This window comes from Chelonia mydas, chromosome 17 (genome assembly GCF_015237465.2).
Source record: "Chelonia mydas isolate rCheMyd1 chromosome 17, rCheMyd1.pri.v2, whole genome shotgun sequence".
Classification (NCBI taxonomy): domain Eukaryota; kingdom Metazoa; phylum Chordata; order Testudines; family Cheloniidae; genus Chelonia; species Chelonia mydas.
The window spans coordinates 1910017-1931309 of record NC_051257.2 but is presented as its reverse complement, the minus strand read 5'-3'; the positions used below and the strand labels follow the sequence as shown (position 1 = coordinate 1931309).

At 64.4% G+C, this 21293-nt stretch overlaps 1 protein-coding gene across 1 annotated transcript; it reads right to left on the bottom strand.

Annotated features, from left to right (window-relative positions):
* Positions 1 to 324: 324 nt before the first annotated feature.
* Positions 325 to 10609, bottom strand: PIPOX (pipecolic acid and sarcosine oxidase). Its single transcript, XM_037880852.2, has 8 exons — positions 10431 to 10609; positions 8752 to 8900; positions 3766 to 3979; positions 3023 to 3205; positions 2170 to 2313; positions 1685 to 1843; positions 1199 to 1274; positions 325 to 685 (listed from the first exon to the last, which is right to left on the bottom strand). Exons 1-8 carry the CDS (start codon positions 10554 to 10556, stop codon positions 555 to 557), a joined length of 1182 nt encoding a protein of 393 aa, XP_037736780.1. The 5' UTR covers positions 10557 to 10609; the 3' UTR covers positions 325 to 554.
* Between the last annotated feature and the right edge of the window lie 10684 nt (positions 10610 to 21293).

The following is a 21293-nucleotide window of genomic DNA, read 5'->3' as shown; positions in this document are numbered from 1 at the left end:
CTCCTGCTGAGGAGGCCGTTTCGTGTGGGGCCAGGCGGGGGGCAGCTCAGGCTCCCTTCCAGGGCAAGCTTGGGCCAGCTCCATGGAGGAGGCACCTTGCGCCCAGGGCTCGCTGCTGGCTGGGCATGGAGCGAAGTGGGGCCAAGGTGGGCGTTAGGGTCTCATGGCGCCATTGGTCGATCTCCGAGTGAGCCAGGGACCCCCCCACCCGTCTGCCAACCTTCACCCAGCGTGGTGGGGCTTGTTCAACTTGCTGGGCCCTAGGGAGCCCCCTGGCCCCTCCACGCCGGCCGCGGGTGAGAGAGAGAGCTGGCACACGGTGGCTGGCTTGCCAGGTGTTTATTGGTTGGAACAGGAGTGGGGAGCCCCGTGTTCCCCTTGTCTTGGGGCTGTGTGTGCCCAGCATGGGGGGATGCTGAGACCCAAACAAACAGGGGAACAGAGCCCGGGCCGAGGGGGTGACCCCCACGCTCAGCTTGAGCGTCCGGGCTCAGCCAGAGCTTGGGGGCCAGTGACGCTGGTAGCAGAAGCCCCTGGGCCCGGCGCAGGGCAGGCTACAGGGCAGCGGGGGGCAGGGCTGGGAAGCGGCGGATGCCAAACGGCTCCATGGTGTAGGACGGCTCCTCCCCCACGCTGAGCTGGCACAGGAGCTTCCCGACCACCGGCGCCAGCTTGAACCCGTGGCCTGTGTGGGCAGAAGTGCAGAGACTCCAGTCAGCTGGGAACGGCTGCCCCGAGAGCGAGCCCTGTGCCGCGGGCACTGCCCATGCTCGCCTGCCCCCGGGGGCTGGCATGGGGCTCGGCCACCCCCCACTCCCCACCCCAGCCAGTGTCCCTGGGAATGCCTGGGGGGCCCTGCAGCTGGGGGAGGGGGGTCTGCACCACACCCGTCCCCGGGGCGTGGGACCAGCACTGGGGCAGGGCTGAGCAGTGGCAGCAGATTGAACGGGGCCTAGGGATGGGGCAGGGGGACTGCTGGGCCGTCCCAGCCCTATGGGGAACACCCCGGTCCTAGGCAGCCGTCCGTGGCGCTGCTTTGGCACTGGGAGCAGGTGCTGAGCCCCTGCCCGGCTTACCTGAGACCCCCCCCACACACATCCTGCCCGGCTCCTGCTTACCCGAGATGCCCCCCACATCCTGCCCCGCTCCTGCTTACCCAAGACCCCCCCCCCCCGCATCCTGCCCCGCTCCTTCTTACCTGAGAACCCCGCCCCAATGACGATGTTGCTGAACTTGGGGTGCCGATCCAGAACGAAGTCTTCATCTGGGGTGTTCTGTGGGGAGCCAGTGCGTGTGTCAAGGAGGGGAGAGCCTCACCAATTCACAGTCCCCAGGGTGGGCAAGGGGGACACTGGTGCCCAGGCTCCTGCCGGAGTGGGGAGGGTCTGGGAGCACCCGAGTGACTTCGGGGGCCATCACCTGGCCTGTCCATCACCACCCATGTGGGGCATGAACTGGGAGCAGGTGTCTAAGCAGAGGCCAGGCTGCTGGGGAGCCAGGACTCCTGGGTTCTAGCCCTGGCCCTGGCAGGGGCGTAGGGGCTAGCAGGTTGGGGGGGCAGGGGGAGTTGGGAGCCAGGACTCCTGGGTTCTGGTCCTAGCTCCAGGCAGGAGTGCCCATTTGAGCTGGCAGGCCCGGGGAGGGGAGGGGAGTTCTCAGGCCAGGTCTCCCAGCTGCCCCTCACCGTGTACATGCAGTGCTCCACCACGGCCGGCTCCGGCACCAGGCCTGGCAGGTACTTGCTGACGAAGTCCTGGAGCAGCTGGATGTCAGGCAGGCCTGAGGCCTCGGGCGGCCGGTCGCGCTCTTCAGGGTCTGCCGGGCTGCCAGAGTGATAGCAGATCTGGGGCGGTTTGAGGAGGGAGGGTCAGGCCAGCCCTGCTCCTTCCCAGCCAGCCCCCGCCGAGCACCCCTGGGCTCCCGCCCACCGCCCCCGCCCCCAGGCTCCCTCCCCCCAGAGCTCTGCACTCGCCCCCACCCCCCGCAAGGGCAGGGTTGGCAAAGCCAAGGGCTGCATCAGGCCGGGAAGCGCCCATATCTTGCCTTCCCCCCCAACAAAGTGTGTGGAGGTGTGTGCAAGGGCGGGGGGGTGCGTGTATGTACATGTGTGTGTCTGTATGTGTGTGCGGGTGCGCAAGCTGGGCCACCCTCCCTGCTGCCCCATCTCACCTTCACCAGCCCTGGGTACTCGTTGGAGGGCAGCCCGTAGATGTGATGGGGGTCGCAGATGGCCAGGAAGCAGGGGAAGTGCGCGGAGACCCCGTAAGCCCCGGGGACCTTCTCCTTCCAGTAGCAGACATTGATACGCAGCGTCTGCAGGGCAGGGCACACATGGATCAGTCCTCTCCTCCCTGCCGGGCCAGTCCGGGGGCGGGGGGGGATGCGGGCGAGAGGGATGCGGCTCCCTTGGGGGTGGGGGCTGGCAGTGCAGTGAGCGGGCCGTGGGGCCGGCCAGACCCACTAGCAAGCGCTGAGCACTGGCAGCAGAGCTGGCAGGCAGGTGGGAGGCCAGGTCTCCTCCTGGCTGGCGCCTGGCGCCTTGTGCCCCTATGCCTACCCTGACCCAGCTGAGCTCCTAGGCCAGTGCCCCCCTCCCCGCCCCACCCTGGTGCCACGTCTCAGAGCAGCTCCAGGCAGCGACTGCAGGGCTCTGACCAACCACACAGCAACCCCCGGGAAGGTGCGCTCGCTCCTCCCAGCCCTGTCTGCACAGGCATGGAGCCCTCAGGCGTGCGCAGGGACACGGAGCCCCATGTGCACTGCCAGGCGTGCGCAGGGACACGGAGCCCCACGTGCACTGCCAGGCGTGCGTAGGGACACGGAGCCCCACGTGCACTGCCAGGCGTGCGCAGGGACATGGAGCCCCACGTGCACTGCCAGGCGTGCGCAGGGACACGGAGCCCCACGTGCACTGCCAGGCGTGAGCCAGTGGTGGAAGTGAGCTGTGCTTTCTGGGTTACAATCCTGTGCTCGCGCTGGCACTGCCCCACGTCCCCCTGGCACAGCCGGAGCCAGCCCTTACCTGGAGAGGCAGCTGCAGGCCCAGCGGGGCCAGAAGCTTATTGGCCCAGGGGCCGGCTGTAATCACCAGACTCTTGGCTCGGTACACCCCTCCGCTGGTTGTCACTGTAACCACGACCCCCGGCTGGATGTCAGTCACCTGCTCGCTGTCGCGCAGGGCTCCCCCGCACCGCCGGAACGCGTCCTGGGGAGGGAGCCCACTCAGCCTGGGGCCGGGGGAGCAACGCCGGCTGGGCCCGGCCCCAGGGGTCGAGAGGTGCAGCTTGGTGCTCAGCCCCTGCACGGTGGGTGGGAGCCCGGCCAGGGACCCCTCATTCCTGGGGCCAGAAGGCAGCAACAGGGCCAAGCCAGGAGTGCGCTGGGGCCCCACCCGGGCTGCTGGCTGCCCATGGCCTTGCAGAGATGGTGCAGAGGGCACATGCCTGCCCCTGGCGAGCCACCCCCAGGGAGCATGCCGGGGATGACAAACGCCAGGCCAAGCTACGCAGCTCCGGGCACCACATGGCAGCACCCACGGGCGTGGCTGAGAGCTGCAGGGGCAGAGCGCTAGGCGTTCCCCGCCGGTGCAGGGACTCCAGCTGAGCCCCACTCCGTGTCTGTGGCAAGCGTGGCTGTTGGCCCAGCCGGAGCTGTCCCGGGGGTTGCAGGGCCTAGAGGCGATGCTGTCAGTACCCCCATCTCCTGGGGCCGAGCCCCCGGCCCCTGGCTGGAGAGAAGCCACGCGCCCCAGGCCCAGCCCGGTACCTGAACAGCCCGGAGTGCCCTGTCTGCGTAGAGGACCCCTGCCGTGTGGTCCAACACGCTCGCCTCCCCGCAGTAGGGCTGGATGCCGGGGAAGCGCCCGCGCAGCGACTCCGCGGTGAACAGCTCGCTGGGGATGCGGTGCCGTGCCAAAGACTGGCAGAAGCGCTGGAACTCGGGGTTGGTGTTGGCTGCCAGAATCAGCAGCCCCGTCTGCCTGCGGAGATGGGCCCGGGGAACAAAGCGTTACGGCACTGGGCAGTCGCTGCCCATGTCCCGGCCCGCTCCGGTCCCGCGTGGGCGTGCCACTGGGTGCCACGAGCCCTCTCGGCCCTGCCTGTCCCAGCCCAGCTCCGGCGGTCTGGGTCGCGGAGCCAGAGAGTGGGGCGGCGACTTGCACAGGGGCCCCCAGCAGGTGGGTGGCAGGGCAGGGGACAGAACCCAGGCTCCGGGTCCTGCCCATGCCGCCAGGGAAGCTGACTGCAGAGACAGCGCTGTCATGTTCCAGCCTCGCTGGGCTTGTGGGCAGGCTGCCACCCCTGCGGGCGGCTGTGGTTCGAAACCAAGGGTCAGGGGCCAAGGGGCCGGGCCGTGATGGTGCCAAGCGGCACCCACCGGGAGCAAGTGAGGGGGGAACCTGCAGGGCCCAGCTGCTAGCTGGGGGAGCCGGGGCTGGAGTAGCAGGGGGATGAGGGCACTGGCAGAGCTGGGGGGGCCATGTTGATAGCTGGGGGGGGTGTTGGGACTGCAGCAGGTCATCCCGTGGCCACGCAGGGAGCCTGGCCTGGATCCCTCCCGTCACTAAAGGCCACGGGGGCGATTCCCACCCTTCCCGGCGGCTGGGCAGTGCCGATTCCTGCCCCCAGCAGGTCGGGGCGGGGCGGGAACCGCAGCTGCTGCTGCCCCAACAAGAGACTGGGTCTGAGTCTCTCCCCTGGGCCACGCCATCAGGGGAGATCCCTGAGCACTGCCAGCCCACGGGACAGCCCAGCCCCTGTGTGGGGAACAGGCAGGGCCCTGTGGGGCGAGGCCAAAGGATCTGGGAGTCAGTCAGCCGGGGACGGCGGAAGGGGCCTTTCTGCCAGGCTCCCGCCTAACGAGATTGATAGCTCCATTAGCTCTGACCCTGGCGAGATGGGGAATCGTTTATATGTTTATTTCCTTAATGGCTCATCCTTTATAGAGTCAGATAAATTACCGGGAGTCCGTCTCGCCCGCCATGCGGCCTGCTGCCTTGGGAACCAGCCCGCAACCGCGGTGCTGGGTGCCCCCAGGGCAGGCTGGAGCAAGGGCAAGGGGTGGGCGGACCGTGGGCGGCCCCGCAAGTCGCTGCCCCAAACACTCGTCCTGGACAGAGTACAAAGCCTGGCTTGGAGCCCAGGGAGACTGAGTCTGGGGCTCCCAGACTGATGGCTAGTGGGCTGCCACTGCACCTGTCTGCGGCGAGCGCTTCTGGAGTGTGTGTGGGGTGCAGGGCTGCGGGTCGGGAGTGAGGGACACCGGCAGAGCTGGGGTAATGGGGTGGTGTCACAGAGTCCCTGGTCGATGCTCTGGAACTGCTCCATATGAAGCCAGGCAGGACTCTGGGGAAGTCTCCTTTCTGTGAGCAGCCTGTCTGCAGGACACACAGCTCACCCAGCTTCCACCTTCCTGGGTCTGACCTCGGAGCATTCAGCCTCCTCTGCCCCTCCATGCGCTTCCCCCAGCGAGTCCACCCAGGCGGGGTCCTGGGGAAGCCAGAGGGTCCTGCCCCCCAACTCCGCAGTCAGACGGGACTCTCAGCCAGCCAGTAAAACAGAGGTTCATTAGACAACAGGAACGTGGTCTAAAACAGAGCTTGTAGGTGCAGAGAACCGGACCCCTCAGCTGGGTCCATTTTGGGGGGCAGTGAGCCAGACAACCCCGTCTGCCCTTCACTCCATGTCTCCAGCCAGCCCCAGTTGCCAGGAAACAGGGTGTCGGCCATTCTTTGTGTCCAGACCCCTGCACACACCTGCCCTCTAGGGCTCTGCAAGGATCATACCCCCTTACCCCACCACCTAGATACTTAAGAACTGCCTAGGGGAAACTGAGGCACCCCCACACTATTCAGAGGAAACATTAAGAACAGCCCCACTTCGTCACAGGTGGTCCGGGTCTGGACTGGCAGGAGTGCTGTAGATCACGTGATCGCAGCCCCTGGGAGCAGTCGGTTTGTGCGGTGACATCAGCAGGGCACCCGTGCTCCCTTGTGGGGTATGTCCCAGTTCTCCATGAGTTTGCCCTGTGCTGGAGGGGGGCGGGGGGGCTGTCTGTAGGAGGAGGGGAGCCCAGGGTAAGGTGGGCAGTGTTGCTGCATGCTGTTCAGTGGCTGCCATGTCCCACCCCAGAGGTGGCTGCGGGTGGCTGGCAAAGTCTAAAGCCAGGGCGTGCGGGAGTTGATAATTCAAGGCGACCGGACATCCCTGAGCTTCGGGCTGCTCAGCCCCTGACCTGAGCCCCGGGAACAGGCCACACTGGCCCCCCTGCTGCAGGTTATTTCCTCCACTGGGCCGGGCCAGGGTCTGGCTGAATCACCCGCTTCCTGGGGCACAAGCTGCGGCTCTGCCAGGCTGGGAGTCCACAGGCTTGTCCAGCAGACCTGCCCCCGGCCTCCTCCCCAAGCTCTGCCGGCACAGGGGCACCTGGGCCAGGGACTGCCCTGGCTACACAATGCCTAAGGAAGGCCAAGACATGTGGGGCTGGAGGGTGTGAAGGGGACAGAAGGGGGTGCTGGGATGAGTGCTGGGGGGCCAGGGAGGGGGCCTCGCTGTGAGCCCTAGGGGTACTGCGAGAGCCTCCCGGGGCTGGCTGGAGGGGCTGCCCCTGGCCTCACTGCTGTGCCCAGCCTGGCTCTGCCCTAGACAGCAGTCTTTGGCTGCTGGCTGCCCCCTGCCCCACATCCTGGCCGCTCGGGGCCTGTCTCTCCAGCACAGGTGCGCTGGGGGTGGGGTTTGTGGCTCCACCCCAGGCCAGGTGGGAGTGCAGCCACTCTGGCAAGGCCCTACTCAGCACCTAGCGGAGCAGACCCCTTCCTGAGCAGGTGAGTGGGGGGCTGAGCACGGTGAGTCCTGGTGCAAGCCCGAGGGTCCAGGGGTTCCTGCAGGGCTCTGCTGGCCCTGGGCTTGAGAGCTCCTGTGGGCTGGAGCCGAGCCCTGCAGCCCAGCCCTGGGCCATGCTGGCTGGCTCCTGGGGGCAGGCTCTGGGACTGGGACACATTCCCCGAATGCTGAGGCTCCTGCAGTGGTGTAGGGGCTCGCCCTGTGGGCTCTGCCCCAGGGATTTCCCTGGCTGCAGTGGGGGCTCTGCATGCTGGCATGTGGGGGAAGGGGTTTCTGAACCGCTGGCAGCCCCGTGCCAATGTTCACAGGTGGGCTGCCACCTCCCTCCTGGGCTCTCCGTCCATTCCCAGCCCCTACCAGTCCCCTGGCCTGTGGGGCCGTGGCCCAGAAGGAGGGGGTGGGGGGCAGCCTCACCTCTCTGACGGCAGCTGAGCAGTCAGCCAAGGACCGGGGATGGATGGAAGTTGATCATTTGTTTCCCGCTATCTGTTAACATGGCCTAGCATGGGGCTGCTGCTGGACTCCCCCTCTGGGAGGGGGTCCCGCCATGACCCCTCCAGTGCTCAGCTCCCCAGCGTCACCTGGGGGAGGCTCATGGGGGCTGCTGGCAATGTGTAAACGGATCTGGAGCCGAAGCCAGGCTTGTACAGGGGAGTAAGGAGCTGTAGGCTCTGTCCTAGGGGAGCACTTCTGAGCCCCGGGAGCCGGCTGGGCCCAGGCAGGGCACCGTCCCGTTCAGAGCACGTGGCCAGCGGCAGCGCGGTACCACTCCCGGAGATCCGCGGCTGCTCGGGTTCAGGCGGGTACCGGAGCCGCGCGGGGCTGGGGGCTGGTGGCTGGTGGAGCCGCGAGACCCTCGTGCACTTAGCCAGCCTGCGTCCGGGTGGCACTGCCAATCGGGATTGCTTCGCTTGGCCCCGGCGCCGCCTGTTTGTTGCGGTCGGCCAAAGGAAACAGGGTCGCGCTGTCTGGGGCCCAGGCCAGGGGGGCTTGTTATCGCTCAGACATGGCGGCTGGTGGCTCGTGCTCAGTGCCAGGGACTTTGCCCCTTCTGCTGCTCTTCGCTGGGCCCCTTTGCGCTCGCTGGTCTGCAACGGGGCCGGGCCCATCCCTGCTCCTGGATCTTGGCCGGACGCCGTCCTGTGTCTCCCACACCCGGCTCCCTTCCGTGTGCTGACAGCAGCCGAAGCCTGGAGGGGTTACTAGCCTCTCCTCTTGGCCGGGGTGGCCTGCACTCGGCATGCCTCGGGCGGGCTGGCACAGAGCCCCGCATCTCTTTCCCATTGGGCTCGTGGGCCAGGCCCAAGGCTGCCGGCTGGGGGGACTGGTCTGGGGGGGGTTTCAATCTGCACCCACCAACCGGCTGTAACTGCGGTGCAGGCCCCGCAGAGAACGGAGACGCTGCTGAATCTCCGGGGTGGTAAAATCCTGCCCCTGCCCTAACGTGGGGCTGAGCCACTCCGGCAACAACCCCTTAATGCTCTGCTTGGTTCCAAAGGGGTCCCTGGTGTCGGCTACTCAGGGGCAGCCAGGGCCCTTCCTTTCCATTGATTGTAATGTCTGGCCAGAGAGCCTGGGGGTGAGTAACCCGGCTGGGCACCGGGGGCCAGGGCCGGTGGTTGGCTGCCCTTTCCCCAGGCTCCCATACCAGGCTGGTGGCCCTGTCGGCCGGGGCCTGGCATGCGTGGTGCTAAGGGTGAGCCGTGGGGCCAGCTGGCCTGGCATCGGCCCGGCTGCTGTTCGGCTGGGGCCCAGCAGCGCCAATAACCGCTGAGCGGGGCAGCCGGGGCCCTGTGCCTCCCGGCCCCTCGGTTCTGAGGTGTCAGGGCTGAATTGTCTCCAGCAGCCCCCCTTGCCAGGGAGCCGAGTCCCCGGCGGGCAGCACCCCCTCCCCCTCACGGCACCTCACCTGTACAGCTGGGTGCCAGCCTCGGCTTCCAGCTGCTCCCATAGGCTGTAGCTTTCTGCCATCATCTGCGTGTAGTGCTCCTGGGCGTAGGCGTGGCGGATTATCCGGCTCTGGCCATGGGAGCTGCCTCGGGAGTGAGGCAGGGGGAACTGCCAGGACAGGAGGGGCAAAGGGAAGGTTCGTTGGGGATCCCGGCCTGCTGTGGGGATGCTGGTTCCCTCTCCCTGCCCTGTCTGCAGTGCTGCCCGGGTGCACGCGCCTCGGGCACACGCCCCTGGGCTCTTCAGGGCACCTTGGACATCTGAGGGCAGCCCCCTCCTGGAGCTGTGCTCTCTGCCCATGCTGCAGGGGAGGCTGGGGGCAGCAGCCAGGCATGGTGGGCAGAGGTACCTGGATTAATGGTGCACCTTCCCCTCTCTTTGCCATCGCTTCCTGAGGGTCTGGGTTCCAGCTGCTCTCTGCCCTGGCTGTGGGGCACCCCCTGGGCACAGCTGGGCCACACGACCCTGCCTGGCTGGTGCGATTGCTCAGGGGGGGCTGCGAGGGCGAGGGCTGCCTGGGTGCTGCCCGCTCCGCGGGGAATGCAGTGATTCGTCCTGGCACCTCTGGCCAGTGCTGAGCCAGGTGGGGTCCTAGGTGCCAGGTGGGGTCATCTTGCCACTCCAGTCACTGATCTCTATGGCAGGTCCCCCGTGTGGAGCGTCACACAGCGCCAGCCGCTGCTCTCTCAGATGGCAAGTCCTCGCTACTGAGAGCCCCTGGCGTATGGGGGGCTCTGCCCCCGAAGGGCTGTCGGGGGGCGGGTGGGGGCGTGGCAGCTCTGTGCCAAGCGGGCGGCCGTGTCGCAGCGGCTGGTGGATGTTGCGGTGGGTGGCCCGGGCTCCCGGGGGCTCCAGGAGAGGTGGTGGGGCGTGTTGCTGCGTGGGGCGTGGCGGGGGTGTTGGGGCGGAGACTCCAGGCTGCATGGGCAGGAGGGGGGGCATCATCACGCTCTGTCACCGTGGGGAGGGGAGGGGTGTTTAGCTCAGCCGTGGGGCGAGGCCGCTCTGGGGTGCGTGTGCAAGGCGCACGATGGCTGGGAGGATCGTGCGTTGCACCAGGAGCAGACCAGCCAGGCCACGCTGCTTCTCCCTGCAACTTGGGGAGTCGCTGAGAGCTGCTGATGGGGATGTTCCCGGCAGGATCCGAGCCCAGGGGGTCGGGGGTGTTGGGAGAGCCGGCTCTGTGCCTGGCCCAGCGGGCAGCCCTGGGCTCTTGGGATAGCTGTGTGCAGTGGGAACGGAGCCACGTCTGCCTGGGGGCAAGGCGGGCATGCGGCGAGCGGTTCCTGGCTGCCAGGCTGTAACTGGGCCTTGGAGGGGGGCCTCGCGTGCCTTCCAGCTGCAGGGACCCCGCCTGGAGAGGAGGGCGCAGGGGCTTAGATCCCCGCCGCTCTGGGGCCTGGGCTGGAGCCTGCGGTGGAGCAGTGCTGTGCAGAGCTTGTGTCTGGGACAAGGTCCATCCTGCCGGCCAGCTGTCGCCAGGCAGAGCCCGGGTGTCTGCGGGGTCCCGGTGCATGGCTGCCGGAGGGCGCGTTCTGGCTTGCTCCTGTGTGCACCCAGGGCTGCGGCAGGAGCCTGTGGGGCTGTGGCTGCCCTGCAGTCCTCCCCGGAGCGGCGCGTCGGGGTGGGGGGTGGTACCTGTTCCAGCAGGAGGGTGTCTCTGCCCCGCTTGGCCAGGTGGTAAGCAGTGAAGGACCCCTGGATCCCGGCCCCCACCACGATGGTGTCGTAGAGGGAGCTGTGGGGCTCGCCCACAGCTGCCATCTTCAGCCCTTCTCCCGTTGCAGGGGCCTGGGACCTGAGCCAGGAGCAAAGTTCAGTCAGGTGGGGAACTGTGTGGAGCTGACTTCCAGGCCTGCCTCCAGTAGCCAGCGCCAGTCCTTGGGGCTTCCTGGCTCCCTGGCATGTGTCCCAGCTGGCTGGTCTGGGCCCCCGGCTGCTTCCCCCTGCCCCGGAGCCTGGAGCAGCCCAGCCCAGCCCTGGGGGAGGCATAAAGTGCACTGGGCATTTCCCACCCACCCAATCCCTGACCAGGGCATCATGTGGCCTCTGCCAGGCCTGTCCTGCCAGGGACTGTCCCCGGGCACTGCTCGGCTGCTGGAACCCACAGGACTCCTGCCTCCTTCGCAGCCATGCCATGCAAATAGCTCTGGCCCCAGCCCAGTGAGCTCAGTCCCTGGGGCGCCATCTGCAAGGGCGGGGCGGTTCCTGTCACCCTAGGGAGGGAATCCCTGGGAGCAAGCTGGGGAGAACTGGGCAAGTTTCCCTCGTGCACTGCTCTACCCTGCCCGTCGATCCTGACCCGCAGCCCTCTGTCCCAGTCTTGAGTTCCCCAGAGCTCTGCCGGTGCCCCTCAATCCCGACCCACAGCCCCCTGTCCCAGCCCTGAGGTCCCCCCAGTGCTACCCTGCCCCTCAATCCCGACCCGCAGTCCCCTCTGTCCCAGCCCTGAGTTCCCCCCAGCTCTACCCTGCCCCTCAATCCCGACCCACAGCCCCCTGTCCCAGCCCTGAGGTCCCCCCAGTGCTACCCTGCCCCTCAATCCCGACCCGCAGTCCCCTCTGTCCCAGACCTGAGTTCCCCCCAGCTCTACCCTGCCCCTCAATCCCGACCCACAGCCCCCTGTCCCAGCCCTGAGGTCCCCCCAGTGCTACCCTGCCCCTCAGTCCCGACCCGCAGTCCCCTCTGTCCCAGACCTGAGTTCCCCCCAGCTCTACCCTGCCCCTCAATCCCGACCTGCAGTCCCCTGCTAGTCCAGCCTGAGCCTTCTTACTCTTAACTCTACCCGTGGCTGATTACTTTCCCTGCAGCTCCCAACCGAGGGCCCGTCTGCGCCGCACTCAGCGTGCGGCCGCAGCTCGGCTGGGCAGACCTGTGCTAGCTTGTGGCTGGCTCTGTGAGTAAAAGGAGAGGGCAGGACGCGGTGGCCAGGGCTGTGCACACCTGCTGCAGCCCTGGGTACATCCCCACGGGGCTGGTCTGCCCTCTGTGACGAAGTGGGACTGTTCTTCATGTTTCCTCGGAATACTGTAGGGGTGCCTCAGTTTCCCCATGGCATTTCTTAAGTCTCTAGGTGGTGGGATAAGGGGATGTAATTGTTGCAGAGCAAAGGGCCAGTGTACATAAATGGCCGACACTCTGTCTCCTGGCAACTGATGGCCTGGGTCCTTCCCCCCTGCAAGGTGAGAGCTAAAGGGTTGGAGAACAAAGGAATCCGGTGACCTCCTGGCCCGGGAAAGGGACAAAGCCCAGAGGAGGAGGGGCTGGAGAGAGTTTCAGTTTGGGGCTGGCTGGGGACATGGAGTGAAGGGCAGACGTGGTTGTCTGGCTCACTGCCCCCCAAAATGGACCCAGCTGAGGGGTCCTGTTCTCTGTACCTACAAGCTCTCTCTTAGACCATGTTCCTGTCGTCTATTAAACCTCTGTTTTACTGGCTGGCTGAGAGTCCCGTCTGGCTGCAGAGTTGGGGGGCAGGACCCTCTGCCCCCTCCAGGACCCCGCCTGGGTGGACTCGCTGTGGGAAGCGCACGGAGGGACAGAGGATGCTGAATGCTCCGAGGTCAGACCCAGGAAGGTGGGAGCCGGGGGAGCTGTGTCCTGCAGACAGGCTGCTCCCAGAAAGGAGACTCCCAGAGTCCTGCCTGGCTTCATGGGGAGCAGTTCCAGAGCATCGCCCGGGGACGCCGTGACACCCTCTGACTAACTTGCTCTCCAGCCCGTTGGGGCATGAGGGCCAGACCCGGGCTGGCATCAGTGGCATCGCTCTGCCCATCCGCGGTGCTGCGCCAGCTTACCCGAGCAAGGAGCCGGCCTGGGCGTCTGCTCCTTCACCCTGTGGCCAGCCTGTGACGTGCTGGATTAATTCATTAGCCGGCCAGTCTCCTTCCCCGGCTAACAGCAGGCGGTGGAAACGCACCTGCATTATTGATCGTTAATCACTGCGGTTTGGCTCTCTGGAGAAACCGTCCAGCTCCTGAGCGGGTCAGCGCCCCGGCCCGGAGCTCCTGCATGGCTTCATGCAGCCGTGTCTCCCTCTGCTGGCTCCCCCGGACCTGCCTCTTGGCACCTCCCCGCGTGCGAAGCAGGCCCAGCTAACTGCGGGTGCCTTGAGCACGGGGCTGCTGCCCCGACCATGGCCCGGAGCAAGCGTCCTCCTCTGAGCATGGGCCACTGGCCCTGCCCGCGGCTGCTCAGGCAGCGGGGGCAAAATGAGCTAGATGATGTAAAACCAGCCCCCCTAGCCCCACCGCTGGCCCCCACAAGGTGGGGAGTGTGGGACACTTCTGGGGAGGGCCCCAGGCTGCTGGCGTCCCCCCCCCTCCGCACTGCCCTGCAACGACTGGCGACGCTCGCCCGGTAACCCCGGAGCCGCATTCGTCTGGGAGGGAGCAGGGCAGTGCCGGGCTAGCAGCTGCTTGCATCCGGAGCTGAAGCTGGGGGTGAGGTCGAGCCCTTGCAGCTCCGGGTGTACCTAGGATCTGAATTGCCTCTATCCCGGATCACGGCCTCTGTGCAGCTTCCAGAGCTTCGTCCGCTCTAGGCCCAAGCACTGGGGCTTCCCCCACGTCCTGGGGGTAGATGCCTCCGCAGCCCCTGGCCAGATATTCCCCGTGGGGCTGGGAGTCCTGACCTGCGGTGCTGCGAGGAGTCAGGCAGCCCGGCCGCGCGGCTGGGGTGTGGGCCGCGTGCGTCCCACCCCTCCCGCGGTACCCGGCTGCTGTGGAGCTGGCGGCTCTGGATGATCTCGAGCTCCTGCGTCTTGCTGCTTGACTTTGGGCAGGACACTTCCACCTAGCTAGAGATTCCCACCGTGCCCATCACCCGGTCATCTGGGCTCCTCCAGTGCTCTGTGGGACTATGTGAGCCCGGCTTTGCTGGGAGATGTTGCCGCACGAGGTGCTCTGACGGCAGGGTTTTCGCCTCCTTGTGTGTAGTGTGTGCTGGCTGGGTGGACGTAGGCAATTGGAGGGTCGGGGAGGGGCTGTGACCCCACCCCGCAAAAGGGGGGAGTGCCTAGAACAGACACACTGAGTCTGGAAGAGAGGCACCATTATCTCATTAGAGTAGACGTGGCCACGTTTATAATGGCCTTCGACAGCCGTTATTCCTGAGCTCTGGCCCCCCACATCAACAAAAGCTGTCTCTGCCTCAGAGCCTGCTGTGCGTGCATCACTGCCCTCCCCTGAGCAGAACTGGAACTGCCGGACTTTGTGTCATTGGCCGTGTACTGCTAGCAGCTGATGGTGATTTTCCTCTACCTAAACTGGCAGGGACTGTGCTTTCAGCACTGGCCCATACATGGCGGGGAGTGGGGAATCCTAAGCAGTTCTGACTTCGCTACGATTTCCCCCCAGGCATGTGGTGGACGGCCTTTAGTGTTTGGGAAGCGCTTTGAAATCCTCATGCGCCAGGTGCTGGATGAGTGTGGGATTGCTGGGGGCAGCGGGTGATGCAAAGCCCTAACCGGCCCCGTCCAGAGAGACCTGCCACCACTCCAGCCACAAAGCCCGTGTTCTGCTCAAGTCCCACTCCGAGCGGCGTACTTCTCCCTAGTGAGCCAGCAGGCTCCTGGGCTGGTCCCCTCTGCCTCCCCTGCCCTCCAGCTCCAGAGCAGCGAGTGGCATCCCATGTCATGCACCACACGTAAGCGGGATCGGGGAGAAGCTCCGAATCGTAGCTTCCCCTCTCGTTTTGCTTGGATACGTAGGTAGAACAACCTCCCCTTTTTTTGCGCCCTCTATTGCAAACCTAACCAATGCAGGAAGGCCGGTTTGCCCTCCGCGGCGTAGAAGGAAACCAATCGACATGACTTCTGAGCCATTCACCTCTCCCGCTGCTGCAGCCTGGCAGGAAGCTGTGGAGAGGAGCCTGTAGCTATATAGGGGTTTTTTTCTCTTTACATTTTTACACCAGTTCTTGTTATGAATAATAGCAATAAAAAAACTGCACATCACGGCACTTATGTCTCAGCAATTGCAGTCTGTGTCCTGGGGCAGGCGCGCGGGCGAGGAGAGAGCTGGCTGTGTAATATTGCAGGGCTGATCGCGCCGAGCCGGCCAAGGTGGCAAACTCGCCGGAGCGGGGAAATAGCGAGGCACCCTGAACCGAGAGCGCCAGACACGTAAATACGTGGAACTGCCGACCCCGGCTCCGCGGAGCCGCTGCGAGGCGCCTCCAGTGCTCCTGTTAAATAGCCCGCACGGCTTGGGAAACGTGCCCAGCACGCGCCGAATGGGGGAGCCGGCCTGAGGAGCCGCTGCGGAGGCAGCCAGGCAGTTCCGGGGTCTCTCCCCACCATTTGTCAAGTGCAGTCTCGGCTTGCAGTGCGGGGGCTGGGTGGGCTGGGCCCAGGCCGGGGGCCGTGCAAGTAGAGTGCGGGCCGAGACCATGAGGAAAGGGAGAGATAAGACAGTAAATATAAACCCATGGTACGCCTACCCCTGCAGTACTGCGTGCCGTGCTGGGGGCCTGGAGCAGCCTGCAAGGGAGGGGAGCTTAGAGACTGGGACCGCTCGGCGTGGGCGACGGGGGCGGCAACTGCCTATGAAATCAGTGAATGCGGAAGTGTTGTTTACTCCTTCTCATAACACACAAACCTGGGGTCACCCAATGACGTGACTAGGCAGCAGGTTTAGAACAACACAAGGAAGTTCGTCTCCCCACCGCACGTGGCCAACCTGCGGAACTCCTTGCCAGGGGATGGTGTGCAGGCCAGAAGTACAGCTGGGTTCCAGAAAGAACGAGCTAAGTCCATGGAGGATGGTCCATCAATGACCATTAGCCAGGCTGGGCCGGGACACAACCCCACACTTTGGTGCCTGTCGGGGCTGGGCGGGGTGCAGAGCAAACCCCACACCACAGCTCTCAGTAACTGGCCTCTGCTGCAACATGTACCCCAGGAGCAGCTCTCCCCATCAGTGGGGTGAACCCAGGGTGGGTCAGGCCCAGGCCCTGCGGCACAAAGGGGGCTGGATTCTGGGGGAGCTGAGTGGACTCCTGGCAGAGTGGAGCAAGCGCAGAGCTGCCTTCGCTAGGGGATGAGATTCCAAGCACTCACAGTCTCCCCCCCCCCCCCCGCCCCGACAAGCCACGGCGCTGCCCATCTGCACCGGGTGCCAGGAGCTGGGTGGAGCGTTGTGGCATGATTTCCCCAAGGGCGAAGTGCACTCAGATCCCTGCGCATGTCACCGCCAAAGCCCCGTGCTCTCCGTCGGCAGCCCAGGCAGGAGGAAGGGCTGGTGTCTGCTGACGACGATATGGGGCAAAGGGAGCAGGGGGGCCGAGTGCAGAGGTTCAGATCTACCTTGTACCAGGGCTGACGCTTGACAGACAAAGCGAGGCGTGGGAGGGGGATTGGCTCCCGGCGTCACTCAATGGTATGCCTGCCATTAAACCGGGCAGAGATAGGGATCGCACCGCTCGCGCTGAGCCGGGGCGCTTTCGTTCGGCTTTTGTTGGTGCTGGGGATGCTTATTTCCCCCTGGCCAAGATCCACGCCCCGGCCTGTGAGCTGGGGGGCGCGCAGCCAGCCCTGCTGCAGAGGGAACGAGCAGAGCAGAGCACTGAGACCTCACTGCTGCAATTCGTCTTCTGGACAGATGGTGCTGCGCCAGGGGAGGTGATTTCCCCAACCCAACGTACTGAGCAGCTCTTCAGCTGTCATTAGAAATGAACCCAGCGCTGCCTGCCTGCAAAACCCATTGGTGAGGGGGCCACCCCGCCCTTCTCGGCAAGTGCCCCACTTGGAGCGTCTGGCTGGGGCTCTGCCTTCCCCTGGCACGGAGCAGCCAGCACGGCTCAGTCTAATTGCTTTGTGTTTTCCAGTCTTAGCCCTTCCCTCTTGCTTTCCTCCGCGCGGAGGGAGGTGATCAAAGGCCGGCAGGGTGGAGATGAAAAGGCAGAGTGGGCCTTGCTGTGCAGAGACGCTCTCAGCACTCCACTTGAGTCGCTCCTTTCTCTCGCGGACAGCCGGAGGCTGCAGCGTCTCTTCGCTGGGGCTGAGCGTGGAAGAGACCCCCCCAGTGACAGCTCTGTAGTCCGCCTGAGGAGCTCCTGGATAATACCCACCCGCATGCGTCTTCCCCAGAGCAGGGCTCCTTCCCGGCCTGCCGAGCCCACTCCCTCGGAGAGCACCTCAACTGGCCCCTCCGGCTTCCTCTGGACCTTGGCCCTTCTTCTCAGGCTCTGGGGCTTGGAAAGCAGGCCCTGACCATCCTGCCCCGGGCGTCTCTGGTCTAGCTGGGCCTTCCTATGGCCCCATTGCTGTGGTATCTGCCCAGCCCACAGCTGGTCGCCTTTCCCCCGGGGCAGCGTTTTCCCAGAGGGAACGGGGGCCTGAAGACATGAAGTGACAGCCAAAGTCACACACAGGAAACCGGGGCCCAGCCAGGAAGCAAAGCCAAGTCCACAAGACCAACCTTCTTCTCTCCCTCAGCTTCCAACTCCAATGCAAAGCTGCCCTCTGGGGACCCAGCCTCTGGCCCCGCCGGCTTTCTGCTGGGCCCCTGTCCTGGCCCAGAGCTGGCAGGTGCTTGTTTGCGTATCCTGGTCCCGTCTTTCCCTGGAGACGCTGAGTCACTTCTTGCCTCAGATCCTTCTTCCCTCTTTAGCTGGTGAACACATGCTCGCTCTCTGGGGAGAGCCGGGGGATGAAAGCGGCTGCATGGAAACAAAGGGGGGATTGCTACCAATCTGCTTTGCACCCGGTACCGCGGCAGGGGCCGGATCCCCAGCGTGGCACCAGAGCTGTGCATGCGCCTGGCACTGTGCGTCATTCTCACACCCCCCGGGTCCCAGGGCCTGGCACCTCCCAGCCACCGGGGACGGGGAGGGTGTCCCAGCCCCAGACACTGCCCAGAGCAGGGCTGGCAAACACTGCCAGGAGCAGCATGCAGTCCCCATGTCTGCAGAGGCCCCAGGGGCGCTAGCGTGGCTGGGAACGGGGGACAGGAGCAAGGGCAGCATGACCAGGGCCGGTGCTCAGCTCTGTGTCCATTGTGGGGGCAGCCAGGGCCTGGCTCCCCCGGATGGTTTGCCTGGCCTAGCCGTCGCTGTCTGTTGGAGTGGGGCTCCTCTGCCCTTGCTAGGGGCTGCCTTGCTCCAGGGATGCTTTCCTGCTCCTAGGCCTGTGTTGCATCCCACTCCCCCGGGGACTCACTGTGGGCTGACAGGACGCGCGTCCCATCTGTTAGCGCCGCATTGCGAGGGGGGCCCCAGCTGCAACACTTCTCGGGGTGAGCCGAGGTGTCCGGGGTGAATCCCTGCCACCCACTCACAGCGGGGGGGAGCCTGGTCTGCGCCCGCTGGGGGAGCTCTCCCATCACACATGCACCACGAACCCAGCTCTTCATCTCTGCCGGCTCCCGATGGACCGGCCTGCTTTGTTACACTCGAGGGCCCCGTCCCCACTGGAGCCCCTGATGGGCCACCCGGCCGCTGTCTGTACCTTAGCTTACCGCCCCTTGGCACAGGGTCCTTAGACGAGTCGAGAGGAGAGCCCGATTCAAGGAGCAGCACTCGAGTCGGACAAAAGCCAGCCCAAGGATCTGGACATCACAGGTAGGAAAAACATCAGACGTGATCTCCAGCCTATACCTGTGACCAGGTGACTTTCCTCTGTGACCCACTGGTCAGTCCTGGCAGCGCTAGTCTGGCCCAGAGAGCTGGGACCCACCCCGCTGAACCGGATCCTTCCTTCCCCACCTGCACGGTTCCAGCCTCTTGGCCCTATCCCGACTCTTCTTGGGATTCTTTTGTCTTTGTAAAGGAGCCGCCCGGCCCACCCCAGACTGGCTCAGCCAGGGATGTGGCAGCCAGGCCAGCTCACAGACTGGCCCTGCTCACAGGACACGGTTCGCTCCCCAGATTTGGACCCCGGCCACCTGCCTGTCCCCTGGCTCTAAAATTGTTTCCGATACAAACCTCTGGCAATGACTGTGATGATCAGCAAGTTCTCAGCTTTCGGCAGAGCCCCCCCCGTCACGCCCTTCCCTGACGTGCTGAGAAGATGGTCGGGCGCGGGCACTGTGTGTGCCACACCAACCTCTTTACACTGCAGGCCGGGCTGGGGCGTCCTGTGAAGTCGCCCTGGACACCACCATTGTGGGGAATAGGGAGGGGGTGGGGGTGGGAATTCCCTCTGCTTTCCATATGCATTGGTGCCTCCTGGGGTTGCTCTCGGTTTGCACCATCTATGGCCTGCGAGGCGTGGAAGGGTGAACATGAAGAAATCTAGTGAGTCCCATGCAGGGCCCTGGGACAGCGGGGAGGGAATTTGTATGAGCCCCGGCAGCCCGCCCAGGCTCGCGCTCTGAAACAATTTGATTTATTTAGATCTCGCCGATATTCTAGGCTGCATTTATAAACGTCAACACAGAAAATGAAAGGGCCGGCTCCCACTCCTGGCTGAGGAGATTCCTCCATCCTCAGCAGCAGATAAAGTTTTCTCCCAGTCTTGATTTATAGGGGCTGATACCATCGAGACGTGCGGGAAAGCCAGGAAAAAACTAAAGCCAAGGCAGAAAAAACCCTAAACAAGCGAGAGCAAGAGGGAGATTTATGAGAAAGGTTGGGAAATATATTTAAAAGAACCCCCCAGCCATGAGTCTGCGTGGCCGGAAGCCCTGCACTAACTGTGCAAGAAATGAATCCAGCCCAGCGCCCTCCCAAACAGTCCCGGGCTCACCGAGGTGCAGGGAAGAGCCACAAGCCTCCAGCGATTGGGAACCGAGCCACTGGAGCACTGGAGATTTACTCCTGGCCAGCACGCGGGGGTGTTTTGGGCCAGACTCTCAGCCTGCAGCTTGCTAGCACCAGGGCAGAAGTAGGTAATGTGTGGCTTGGCACACCCTGTTTCTCACTGGGGCAGTGGGGTCTGAAGGGAAAAGTGCAGAGTGTGTGAACCTGAGTCCCTGCGGTGTGTAGCCAGCTGCACCTGTGTGAGTGAGCGTGAAATGCTGCTGCAGCGAATTCCCCATTGCTCACACAGGGTGAGATGTTGTACCCTGGGGGCAGGCAGTGTTACCCAGGCCAGGTGCAGGACAGTGGGGAGGAAGCATGGGCCACTGGTTAGGGCCCTAGCCTAGGGAGACCTAGCTTCAATTTCCTGCTCTGCCACAGACTCCCTATGTGCCCTTGGGCTAGTCACTTAGCCTCCCTGTGCCTCAGTTTCCCCTCTGTACAATGGGGATGATTGCCTGGCTCTGCCTCACAGGGGTGTTGGGAGTTGCTCTGATACCGTGGTGCTGGGGGCCAGAGAAATACAACAGCTCGCCTGCTGCCCTTGCCTGCTGGGGTTGTGCCGGTAAGGGAGGTGTGCCACACTGGGCAGGAGGCTGCAGCTCTCTGGCCTAGTTCACAAGCCCAGGGGGCCTGACTTTGCCAGAGTCTGTCTCCCCAGTGAAATTCCCATGCGCCCCGGACAGAGCCTGCCCATCAGCCCTGCTCCTCCCACCCCCAAACAGACCTGGTGTCACAGCTTCTGGGGCTGAGGCAGGCACATGCCTGCAGAGAGACACCCCCGAGGGAAGCCCAGGGCCGGGGTTACCAACACCAATGGGAATCAAGGCCCAAACTCCTGCCAAGGTCCGACAAGCCCTGGCTGGCTTCTCGCCCGCCTCCACGGCCAGTCTAACCTCCCTCCCGACAGAGGGAATACTGACATTAGTAGGAGCGTTGCCAGCAGATTGAGGGACGTGATTATTCCCCTCTATTCGGCATTGGTGAGGCCACATCTGGACTATTGCGTCCAGTTTTGGGGCCCCCACTACAGAAAGGATGTGGACAAATTGGAGAGAGTCCAGCGGAGGGCAACAAAAATGATCAGGGGGCTGGGGCACATGACTTACGAGAAGAGGCTGAGAGAAGTCTTTAGTCTGCAGAAGAGAAGAGTGAGGGGGGATTTGAGAGCAGCCTTCAACTACCTGAAGGGGGGTTCCAAAGAGGATGGAGCTCGGCTGTTCTCAGTGGTGGCAGACGACAGGACAAGGAGCAATGGTCTCAAGTTGCAGTGGGGGTGGTCTAGGTTGGATATTAGGAAACACTATTTCACTAGGAGGGTGGTGAAGCACTGGAATGGGTTACCTAGGGAGGTGGTGGAATCTCCTTCCTTAGAGGTCTTTAAGGCCCAGTTTGACAAAGTCCTGGCTGGGATGATTTCGTTGGGGTTGGTTCTGCTTTGAGCAGGGGGTTGGACTAGGTGACCTCCTGAGGTCTCTTCCAACCCTGATCGTCTACGATTCTATGACTGTCCTGTAAATCTCCAGAAAGGGCTGGAGTCAGGGCCCTGTCCAGCTACCCAAACGGGGCAGTTCCTGGGGTCAGAGCCGATCTCTGTCGAAACGGGTTGGATCCGCAGCTCCACTCAGGGACTCCTGACAGTCTGCTGCCCTGTCCCATGCCTGGGTTCTGCCCACTGGCTGTAATTGTCCTTAGCGCTAGCCTGTGCCTGGCCCAGGGCCAGCTCCACTGTGAGCTGGCTGGCCCGGCACATGCAGACGTTTA

Excerpts from the sequence above, each read along its gene's own strand:
- PIPOX (XM_037880852.2), bottom strand. The coding sequence starts at position 10,556 with ATGGCAGCTGTGGGCGAGCCCCACAGCTCCCTCTACGACACCATCGTG. Across the intron at positions 8,901-10,430 it reads ACACCCTCCTGCTGGAACAG|TTCCCCCTGCCTCACTCCCG; the intron begins GTACCACCCCCC and ends CTGTCCTGGCAG. Across the intron at positions 1,275-1,684 it reads TGGAGCACTGCATGTACACG|AACACCCCAGATGAAGACTT; the intron begins GTGAGGGGCAGC and ends GGCTCCCCACAG.